Genomic DNA, 12,014 nt, shown 5'->3' with positions numbered 1-12,014 from the left:
AAGAATTCTGAAAATTCTGTCATGATTTCCACAAAAAGAATAATGGCTGCTGAAAATCCAACTTTGCCATCCCGGGAATAAATTACATTTTAAAATACATTAATATAAATAAGTTATTTGACAAACAACTTTACAGTCCTATCATAGGACAATGTATCAGTTATTATGCCAAATTCACACACACACACACACACACACACACACACACACACACACACACACACACACACACACACACACACACACACACACACACACACACACACACACACACACACACAGAGAGAGAGAGAGAGAGAGAGAGGAGAGGGGGGAAATGGTTTATTGGTACAATAGTTTTTATTTTGTGTATTTTTTCCTTGAGGTAGACATTTTGACATGTAATACACAATTGCGCACTCTGAACATACAGCATTGTAACAGTGAGGTAGATCATATTGTACATGTATTAAATCATATGATTTTGTCCAGTATATTGCATTTGTAAGTGTAAAAGTAACATATATTAACTAGACTGTCATTTTCATTTCGGTTTGTACATTTCAGTGTATGTCCCACTTGTCCCACCATAACAAAAGCTCTCTATTCTTTCACAAGCTTCATTTAAAACAGAGAAGGGTCAGAGTAAAACACATCCAGTCATCAAATCAGGGGGCTGGGACAGCTCTGTGGGTTTCCATAGTAAACGTCACAATAGGTGAATAGTGGAAAAGACTGCGAAGAGCCTTTTAGCCTTTTTGCAGTAGCCCTGTGGAAGCCAGATATATTATATGTCCTTTAAAAATATGCTTTGTATTTTTATCATTGAAATACTGTAAGATTACAAATAAATTTTTTTTTAAATCATTTTAATGAAAGACATGGCAAAGAAACTAAACTAAATAGACAATAAAAGACAAAAACATCGGTCAAACTCAAAAACTGTATAAGATAAGCATTAAGTATGGCTTCATTCACAATTCCTGAGGGAAATCAACTTTACATTCAAAGTTCATAGAGGAACCTTACCTTATATTCCTAAAATAAGATGATTTCAGTGTTGAAGAACATCCATGACCTTACCACATGCTCGCCAACAAAATGTATGAAAACTTTACATTACACATGACATATGAAATTTTCATATGTGTGCTGTGACTTACAACACAGTCTTCATTTTTGTGTATTAAAACAAAAATATTTCTCTTCTCTTTTCGATTCCTCTCATTCAGTCTTTCTTTGGCTTGGATTTCATTGATTGAAGCAGTGGATTACTACTTACCACCATATTGTGCTTCACTGCACAAAATAATTATAGAGAGAGAGAGAGTAAAAGGAAAGGAAGAGAATAAAAAAAAAGAAAGAGTGATTTCAGGGACACAAAAGAGCATCTGTGCTACAGGTCTCATTAAAGCTGCAGTCAGAATTAATGCTAATGTGCATAAGAGAGACATCTATCTTCTCCGTAAACGGTTTTATACCATAATTATATTTGCCCTGATGTTTGTAAGGTTCAAGTATTGCTATAAACATGTATAAAAAAGGATCGTTGGACTACATTTAGTAGACTCAGGGATATGTGTACTGTCCTGGGCCTCCATAAGGCCGTGTCTCCAGAGGCTGAAGATTACTGGTCTTACCCACAGAATCTGCCTCAAGATCGGACTGAGTGGAAAGTCTATCAGGCCTGTAGCTCTGGAGGTCCGTCCCACAACTTTCATTGAGATTCCTACCACTGTCGCTGTTCTGCCGTTCGGTCTTGTCCCTGATTGTGTATGGTGACACTCTGGCAGTTTTGGACTGGTCGAAGCCAAACTTCCTGTTGCGTGGGAGTTCGGCAGCAGTGGGGCTGCTGTGAAGAGGTGTGGGGGTGTGTAGACCCGAGGGCAGCAGAGAAGGGGTGATGTGAGGGTAACTAGCACTCAGACCGCATTGCTGGGGATAAGCGTAGCCTGGTGCAGATGGCAGGTATGCAGACGGCAAGGCAAACGCTGGCGATGGAAGATAGGATGGTTTAGGGAGCAGGTGTTGGCTGCTGTAGGATGATGGGTAATCCTGAGACGTGGGACCACCACTGTACTGCTGTTCTGAGAGATCACTTGTGCTCCCCTTCAATGGGTCTAAACCAGGAGGCCCATCTGTGCTGTACCCCCCAGGCCATGGCTCCTGGTGCTGCTCACTTCTTAGGAAACTCCCATGTTCTGGTAAAGCCGAGTTGAAGGAATACCTTTCGGCATAGCGTTTTAGCAAGCTAGAGGCACTGAGGGCACTAATGTCATCAGTGTAGCCTGAGAATGCAGGGCGACTGGGCTGTGGAAAGGGGAGGGGCTTGGGGTAAACTGGAGGTGATGTGGTGGAGGAGACATCATAGTGTTGCTCTGCCCACTCAGATGACCACTGCATCATTGCCACACCTGGAAAACCAAAATAATAAAGACAGGTTTTTCACATACTGTATGCTAAAAGAATATTTAATGTGATCTGTGTTAAAGGGATAGTTCACACAAATATGAAATCCAGAAAATTCTGCATGATGTTACTTTTTTCCCCTTGTTGAGAAATAAACAAGGGATACATCACCAAAAAAATTAAAACTTTTTTGAAGTTATTCAAAAGATATAGAAAGGAGGTATTTAAAGGGACAGTTTACCAAAAAATAAAAATTCTGCATGATTTTACCCATTTATTCATAATTGAAAAATAATGCAAAAATATGTAAAGGGAAAGTTTACTCAAAAAAAAAAAAAAAAAAAAAAAAAAAGAAAATTCAGAAAATTTAGCATGGTGTTACTACTAGCTATATTATTTATTGTTGAGATGGATAGGGGAGTTATTTAAAGGGATACCCAAAAATGAAATTCTGAATTTTCTTTTTATTAATTTCTAAATTCTGAATTTTCTTTTTATTAATTTCTAAAAAAAAATAATAATAAGATAGTTGGAGGAGTTATTTAAAAGGAGAGTTCATCCAAAAATGAATAATTAGAAAATTCTGCATGTTACTAATACTATTTATTCCTTGTTGAAGAACAATGTAAAAAAAAAAAAAAACCTGACCATTTTACTACTACTTTTTAGTTATCATTAAGAAATAATACACAAGATAGCTATTTAAAGTGACAGCTTAATCAAAAATGATTCATTGTTCAAACATTCACTAAATAAATGACAGAATTTTAATTTCTAAGTAAACCGACCATTTAAATACCTCCTTTAGCTATCTTGTGCATTGTTTCACCACCATGAATAGAAAATAATAGCAACATCATGTGATTTTAGTGTTGGAGGCGAAACCCCTTCAACTTCACAACTGGACTATAGCAAGAATTCACCATATGGAACAGTTTAGTAATCTGGACAAGATGTGATCTATTCTTCACATCTTAATCTGTGCTAATGCAATCTCAGTAATGTTGCACTCATCATCCTCACACATTTCAATGATTGTAGTACAAATTAAATGAGTGATTGAATGCTGGATTTACAAACAGTTATATTTATATATTTTTGTGTGTAAATCAGTTCTTTTTTCACATGCCTTCTGGAAGATGAAGGCAGATTAGAATCAACAGATTAGAACAAAGTTCTAGGGAGGGTAGGAGACTGACAGCACACTAAGAGTTTTAGAGCATTCATTTTAAACAAATATAAATGAACATTATTCACCAGGGTTCTAGAGAGCTCAGATTCCTTGCTAATCCCAACAAATCCTTGCTATACACAAACACTCTTGTTCATTTAATCATATCTAATGTTGAAAACCATTGAAATGCCTGTTTCTATACATGAATCTGCTTTATCTTTGTATTTATGTCTTTATGGTGCTTCCCTCCAATTCACACACTTCTTAAAACTTCCACCGAAGAGACAGGACCCTGTCCATAAATATGGCTGCACCCGGAATGCTAAGAATTCAGCCTGGGATCTATTTACAAAGCACATCCTCTACACACACACACACACACACACACACACACACACACACACACACACACACACACACACACACACACACACACACACACACACACACACTTCAGGTTGTACATAATAAGAAGACTTTTTTTAACACATAGCCAAAGATCTGCAATGCTAAATCAGTTACTCATAATATTGCATAATTCTTTGAATTACAAATGTTCTTTGGTGATTTTTAAAGGTGATTTTTTCCAAATTTAAATATAAACAAAATATAAAGTATTTTTTATCCGTAACTTCTTATTCTCCCGATTGTGAAAAGGCTCATGAGATGAGAGCAAAGAAACAGCTGGTAAAGTCATTACTCTCTCTGGATACTGATGAACACAATTTCCAGCAGAATCATATCCAAAATTTACACACATCTTATAATAATGCATGTGCATTAACTCACCATGCTGTTTTAACCGAAATTCTGTATCAGCGTGTTATTTTCGATTGTATATGCTATTGGTGTGCAAAAATCTTTCCACCATAGCTCATAAACACAGATACCTGAAAGAAAGTTAAATAATTACTCCACCTTGCACTTTCTTAAAATAAACATTTCACCATTATAAAATTTCACATACCAACACTAACCACACAAACCAATAGGAATAAAAAGTAAATGTGACATTATGATGTTTAAATCGAAAATGCATGTGCAACCAAAAGGATTTTTCTCCTCTCATTCTCTTTAACATGCAAACTTTAGCATCACATACAAAAGCTATTAACTTGGATTTAAATAGTTCATGAGAGGCAGAGATGAAGACAGAGTGATTTTAAAATATAAACTGATAAATACTGTCATGGTATTTCACATGTAATTAGAAACATACCAGTCCCTCTCCTTCAGTCTTCATTGCATTGTAGCAGTTAAGTAAATTCCAAGCTTTATGCTGCCATGGCCCTCACAGTCTTTTTTTGTCTCTTGCCTCTTCTTTTTTTCTTCTATCCAACTCTGCACTACCTCCCTCTGTTCCCTGTGACAACAGCCCCTCCCCCACCCAAATCCTCCCCTCCCCCTGCCCTCCCTTTTTTGCTGAAAGTATTTAAGCAGAGAGAGAAAGAGGGAGAGAGAGCTTGAGGATATTTTACTGTTAAATAACAGGGTTTAGTAACAGTTTCATGCACACAGTTGGCATTTGTATTAGTCTAATGCAATGACATATATAAAAATTGTTTATATCTGTGTTTCTGTTGTTTATTTGGGGGCAATGTTTGTGGAGATAAAAATGATCTGGATGCAAAATATAACTTCTATCAAGTAAACAGCTGAGGGTGCTGTAGGCTGTAATACTACAACTGCTGGAGTGTTGAAGATCCCTGGAATGTGAAGAGAGGAATTCTTCCACATAAATGAGCACTGGAGAAGTTTTCCATTCCCCTCATCCAAAATGCCTTCATATATTCAATAATGAATCCGTTTGCATTCTTTACCTTTTATTTATTTATTTATTTATTTGCAAAAGTTTCGTAGTTTTGGCATATGTGAATGTGACTCCTGTTGGTCTGGTAACATTTGTGCATGTCATTGTGTATGTTTGAACAGCCGTTAGGTCAGTCAGAAGAGAGACTTGATGACCAGCAGCAGGCACTCTGGGTAAAGGGATATTACTCTTAATTACCGTGAAATTTTCAGCTGTAGAAATGTTTTTGCAAACTCATATTAGAAAAGCTCATAATATGGAAGGTTTAGAATTTTTTTTTTTTTTTTTTTTTTTTTGGAACACTTTAATTACCCTACAAACCAAAGCAGTGAAATAGGATGTCATTCATGTCATTTCCTTCACTGGACCGCTTGAAAAAAAAAAAAAAAAAAAAAGAACTTCTTTGTTACATTAATTAAACAAATGATCCCATATGTACTTTCTTTCTTTTCTTTTCTTTTAAAAAAAAACAAAAACCTGCTACTCTGTATATCAGTATGACAAATTTATAGCAATATTAGGTTGTGCAGAATTGTTCCTGTCCAGGAGATGTACTCAGATTAAAAAAAAAGTTTGTTCCAAAACACTCACATTTTCCCCAATTTCCCAATTCCCAATTGCCTTTGACAGGTGATCGGTCACATGAAAAATGTTCCTGTATCAGAAATGGCAGCCTCTAGGTCGCATCCTTGCACTAGCTACTGCCATTGAGATGAATGGGAACGCTAACAGCTTTACTGCAGGTAAAATAATGTTTTGATAATATGCCGTCAGCCATCAAAATGTCAGTTAACAGCCTATATTTTCAGTGATTCACCAGGTATCAGTTTGCATCCCAAAAATGTGTCCCAAAAATCTCATAGTTTAAACACTCATAGTTGTTGCTGTAACATAGTGTTTACTTTCCGAATGTTTAGAGTGTGTCAGAATGGGTTACAAAAAATGTCGTTTGTAAAAAAAGAATTAGTCCCAATGTAAATGACTATTATGTGTGATATTAGATTTCAAAATACCTTGCTTTGTGGAGCCAGAGTTATTTTTCTTTAGGGACTGTCATCTAAAAATGATCTTGTTTATTAGAATTAGAAATGGTACTTTTATAGCAATTCACATGATCTGAAACTGGTTTGGAGCTCAAAATCAGTCCACCTAAGCTTTGCTGCTAATCTGATTAGTTGGAGGCTTACAGTGCCCAAGCAATGGATCTTTAGCAAGCTAATTAGCTGTCATGGCATTAGCTCACTGTGCGGAAGTCAAGTAAACAAATCCCAGCTTTTCCAGATTTATCTATGCTTCATTGTCTTAGGAAAATTAGCACATAGCATGATATCCTTTACTAATACGGTTTAATTTTTTTATTGATAAAATTAAATGTTTGATAGACTAGAATTCATATGGATTTGTAGTAATATGTTTTTAATGGAGTGGAACCAGATTGTCCTTCACAGCTCTTCAAACAGCTAACATTAAATGCTGTAACAAGCTTGTGTATCTTGTAAGCAGAAGTTAGATTTGCAAGCAAAACATTTGTACCTATCATTTCAATTGAATCAAATGTCTGCTTTTTGTATCCTGCCTTAATGTTCATCCAACAGCTGACATATTTTATATTTCATATTTATAACATTAAAATCAAATATTAAATTGATCAATCCTGTAAAGCAAACTGGAGTAATTGTACTGCTAAATATAGGACTGAAGTTGTGCCTTAAAAAAAACAATCACCTAGTTTATTTGAAAATATGTGTACAATAATTTTGTCCTGCCTAGAGACTTACGAGCAGTAGGTACACTAAAATGAAACTTTGCTTTTATTAACTTTTCAAACATCTAGCTTAATAATGTGTTTACTATGATTTTTTCATTTTTAGAGAGGGAATAATAGTATGTAAATGATTTTTGATTTTTGTTTGTTTTTGGTTGTCTCCAAATTTTACTTAGAAAGCATGTTTTTATTTCATTATTGCTTTGACTCAGTAGAGAGGTTCACATTTCTCTTCACATATCATTGTAATAGTTGAGCATACTGTATAATTTGTGCAATGACATGGAATTATGTATTATAAAGACTCATAATACACAATTGATGTTCTAAAAGCTGCCTTTGTTGTTCTGTAACTTGCACATCTGTGCAAAGTCAGAGTGTAGGGTGGAACAGGCTTTGTTGACAGAAAGCAATTACCCTGTAAATGACATCATGTTGAAATTGTTGTGTCCTGCTATATAAATTGTAGTCTAGATAAAGTAGAAGGGCACTTTTAAATGATGAAGATTCACCAAAGGTTTCCGTGTGCATGCTATCTAAAATGTATGTTTGTTTTGTGGTCTGCTCTTCAAGATCGCTGTCTGTAATATTACTCTCAGCCATCAAGTGCATCCTGGAGCCTAAACAACAAAAAGAAAGTAGACTCAGTAAATATATATGATGCACTATAAAATACAACAACTAAAGTTATATTTGATCTCTTACTTTAAGTCTCCCCCATCTAGAAGTTTCTTGTAAGTGTTGATCTCTGCTTCTAGTTTCATCTTCATATTAAGCAGGGCTTCATATTCCTGACCCTGCTCTGTGATATTTGACCTCAGCTGTCCCAGCTCAGCTTCAAACTGCAGTATGATGGTGTTGTACTTCTCCACCTCTGCGTTTGAACGTAGCTCTGTGTTCCGTAGTGTGTCCTCAAGCGACGCTTTCTTTAAAAAGACAGTTTCATCATAAACTTTGAATTTTATTAAAAATGCAACAATCTTACACTTTCATAATATGGTGTGCATGTGCACGTTACCAGGCTTTGTTGGGATGTTAGCTCTATTTCTAGCGTTTGAATCTGTCGCCGTAGGTCATTCATCTCCATCTGTGCACCTTGTAATGCTTCTGTGTTCTGAGCCACCTGCACCTGAACGTCTGATATCTGAAGAGAAAGAGTTGGTTAGATTTGCTTGGGGGAGTTCAGTTAAAGCAAAATTATTGTTATGTGGTGGTCAGCAGTTCTGTACCTGGGATTCGTGCCACATTTTGAGTTCCTCTGCATTTTTAAGTGCCAGTTTTTCATAGTTAGCCCTCATGTCTTCCATTACTTGAGACATATCTTGCCCTTTCGGTGCATCAATGTCCACCTGAACACCTGATTGGGCAATCTGGTTTCGCAGCTCCCCAACTTCCTGTCAAAGTTGAACATAAAGAAAATCATTTAGAGTATGAAAAGATCTCTTATTAATGTTTGAAGTGAAGTGATGTGTGACCAAGTATGGTGTACTCTGCATTTAAACCATCCAAGTGCACACACACAGCAGTGAACACACACACACACACACACACCAGCAGCCATATTGCTGCAGCACCTTATGTCTGCCATAAATCCATCTATATGCTAACATACACTGAACATTTTTTCCAAATTTCTACTTCAATAAGATATTACATCAACACAAGAAAGAACACTGTGCTCATCAAATATCATGGAGTCCTTAAGCTTTTTCAGAGATGTGAGAATTTCATTCTGTGTGTGAATCTCATGCAACTAGTGTTAAGTGGCTCTTATGCAATGGTTGTTTACATTTTCATGGTTTTTCTTGAGGAAAACAAGCTCTTCTTTCAAGGACTCAATTTCACCCTCCACATTCAGGCGACCAACGTTGGTGTCATCAATGACCTTCTTCAGACCTGCAATATCTCCTTCCACGGACTGCCTGATGGCCATCTCATTCTCAAACCTAAAACACACACAAAATAGTCTTTCAAGTAATGCGCTTAAATGTTTCTGTGTGCATGTCAACAGTCCTCTGAAGGTTTCTGGCATGTCTATTTTGTGATTCTAAAAATGGGCACATTTTCAGAAGCATGTTCTTTGATACCAAGTTACAAGATGTATTTTTAAGTTGTGTGGTGCAATAATGAAAACTGACTTGACTCTAAAGTCATCCGCAGCCAGACGAGCGTTGTCAATCTGCAGAACAAGACGAGCATTGTCCAAAGTGGCATCAAACACCTACAGTCAAAACAGAGCACATATTTCACAAAACAAAACCTGTTTTTGACATCAATTCAGCACCTCTCCCCCCGCCCCCCTGTAGTAACTCTACAAAAGATATGATTTGTCAGATGGTTTTAATTACAGCATTCTTGGAATGCGGTTCAGACGTATGTTCTTATCTAATCAACTAATTACGTATAACCAGATTTTGAATTATACTTTGTATTAACTTATGAAACTAACAAAATATTGGAGTATGAAATTATCTGACTGAACAAGACTATAAAATATGAGACAAAAGAGATGTTTTTTGATTTTGACAGGCTATTTTTGGATTATTGTTATATTTGATGTCCTGTATGATAGAGAATATGTGTATATCTGTAAATATACTGTATTATCTTAGTGTGTAGTGCAGAACATTTGAATGGAAGTAATGATCAAATAATACTCTTACTAAATTTGTCTGTGTGCCTCATCCTGCACTGGTGAAAGCGGAAGCCGGTACACATTATCATGTGCTTCTGCTTATTAGACCTGGCTGTCTGAAATTTTCCTAAATAAAAAATATGTTAGCATTCTTTTAGAATAGTTTAGAATCTTTTTTATTAGCTTAGTTTTGTACTTTGTAGTTTTACAATGAGAATTAAAGCAAAGATGACATTTTGGAACAATAAATGTTAACGACTCAACCACATCTGCTATAAATGATGGAGCTCTTCTTTTGCATTCTTGTTGTGTGTGAGAGAGTGCCATTGTGTGGGTGCATGTGTGCGATTGCTTATCCCACATCTGTTTTGCATTATGACTCTTGTCAGAGACTCTGTAGGAAGTTTCAGCTGGCTGTAGTCGGTCAAACATTCTTCTAATGCTTTAGAAATGATTGTGAATGTTCTGTTTGTCTTGACCGTTGTCATGGTTGCACAGATTTTAAAACCAAATGTGAAGGGTTTTGAAGAATTCCCTCAGTCATAATCAGAATGCATATAGGCCTAGAGAAAAGCAAAAGAAGCACAAAAGAAAGAGGAGAGAGGGAACAGGGCGTGTGCCACACCCTCCATTGAGATGTGCGGAAATCTGATCATAAAAAAGGCTCAGGTTTTGGTGACAAAGAAGGACACACACACACACACAAAAAAAGTTTTAGTAAAGTTTAAGTAAACATGGTTTTCATGAGTTTAATATCCAGAACACAAACTGGAAAAAAGGGTTGACCTAAAAAAAATTGTTTTATGTTGTAAATGCATTTTATTCAAATTTATATAATATAATATAAAATATAATATAATTTATTATACTGTAAATTTTTCTGTTGAAATTAATACATAAAATTGCTCTTTTCTATTTGTGTGAAACTTTAATTCTTGGTTTTGCTTCTTCATTTCAGTTTGATTACTGTAATTCAAAACATCTGGTATCTCCTCCTCCTAACATAAATAACTGGATGCTCTCGCAATCTTTCAAATGCATCCTTTTGCATATTGAACCCCCACCAAAAGGAAAACACACACTTAGACAAAGCATTTAAACCCAACAATGTCTCTCACCTTCCTCCTCAGGTCATCCAGGATTGCATTGTACTTGCTGTAGTCATGTGTTTCTGGTCCACCTTTCTCCAGGGCCTCTCTGATCTGCACCTCCAGTTTGCTGTTCTCCTGCTCCAGCCGGCGCACCGTTTCCAGGTAAGCGGCCAAACGGTCGTTCAAATTCTGCATCTGGCCTTTTTCGTTGCCCAGGATGGACCCTGTAGAGGCAGCGCCTGCCAGGGACCCCGCTGCACCAGCACCCATGCCGGATGAGCTCACCTTGAAGGCTGTGGAGGAAGATATGCCCCCACTTCTAGGAGCAGAACGGAGAGACATGGAAGAGCCAGATGAGATCCTGGTGCCATATCCACCTGCCCCGCCATACGTGCTAGCAGCACGGTGTACTGGCATAGAGCGGGTAAAAGAGATGTGAGAGGCCTGAGGTGCGTAGAAGCTCATGTTGGTGGAGGAAGGAAGTACTGACTGAACGAGAGAATGAGTGTATGCTGAGGGACATCAGCTGTTGAGAGCTACAGGAAGAGAACTGTGCTGCTTTTATACCCCCACCAAACTCTTTCTGTTCCTCCTTTTCTCTCTCTGATTCAGACACACATGCACACTGACCAGCTAAGACCCTGCCCACATTGTCCGTTTTTTCCCTAACTTTTTTTCAGTGATCTCTTACGCCCTTCCCACATCCTTTCTCCCTCCTTTTCTGCCTCAAAATCACCCCTCTGCCTCCTTCTATCTGAACCCAATCCTTGAGCTCATCTGGCCACATATACGTACTGCAACGAGATACAGCCCTGAGCTCAGGCTCATTATGTGCTTTCAGTCCCACAGTACTTTAGTGAAAGCTTAAATAACAAGTCTAACTAAGAAGAATAGAGGCTGAGAAAGAAAATAATGGTTTATGATTTGGATCAAGCACCTTTGGGACAGGTTACACCTATGTGTGCATTTCCCAAGACCACATGTGAACTAGATTTAAACTTAAAAAAAAACAACTTTAGATCCTTAATGATATTTCAAGTACCATACTGTACTATTTTTTTTTTTTTTTTAAATATCTTAATGTTCCACAAGAAAAAAAAAGGAACTTTGGAGAATGATAATTTTTATTTTTGGCTGAACTATCCCTTTAA

At 36.9% G+C, this 12,014-nt stretch overlaps 2 protein-coding genes across 3 annotated transcripts; both read right to left on the bottom strand.

Moving 5' to 3' along the window:
* Window positions 1-306: 306 nt before the first annotated feature.
* On the bottom strand, window positions 307-4,937 carry LOC109061974 (fidgetin-like protein 2). 2 transcript variants are annotated; one of them, XM_019079058.2, is made up of 3 exons: window positions 4,782-4,937; window positions 4,352-4,452; window positions 307-2,393 (listed from the first exon to the last, which is right to left on the bottom strand). In XM_019079058.2, exon 3 carries the CDS (start codon window positions 2,383-2,385, stop codon window positions 1,549-1,551), a length of 837 nt encoding a protein of 278 aa, XP_018934603.1. In that variant the 5' UTR covers window positions 2,386-2,393; window positions 4,352-4,452; window positions 4,782-4,937; the 3' UTR covers window positions 307-1,548. The 2 variants fall into 2 exon arrangements, with proteins under 2 accessions (XP_018934603.1, XP_018934604.1); XM_019079059.2 differs by lacking the exon at window positions 4,352-4,452 and having other exon boundaries at window positions 4,782-4,928.
* Window positions 4,938-7,303: 2,366 nt separating this feature from the next.
* On the bottom strand, window positions 7,304-11,442 carry krt18b (keratin 18b). The gene is made up of 7 exons (XM_019079057.2): window positions 10,891-11,442; window positions 9,276-9,358; window positions 8,927-9,083; window positions 8,367-8,531; window positions 8,156-8,281; window positions 7,843-8,063; window positions 7,304-7,757 (listed from the first exon to the last, which is right to left on the bottom strand). Exons 1-7 carry the CDS (start codon window positions 11,326-11,328, stop codon window positions 7,733-7,735), a joined length of 1,215 nt encoding a protein of 404 aa, XP_018934602.1. The 5' UTR covers window positions 11,329-11,442; the 3' UTR covers window positions 7,304-7,732.
* Window positions 11,443-12,014: the final 572 nt, after the last annotated feature.

Source organism: Cyprinus carpio, chromosome B6 (assembly GCF_018340385.1).
Source record: "Cyprinus carpio isolate SPL01 chromosome B6, ASM1834038v1, whole genome shotgun sequence".
NCBI classification, from domain to species: Eukaryota; Metazoa; Chordata; class Actinopteri; order Cypriniformes; family Cyprinidae; genus Cyprinus; species Cyprinus carpio.
This window is presented reverse-complemented; position numbering and strand designations above follow the sequence as displayed.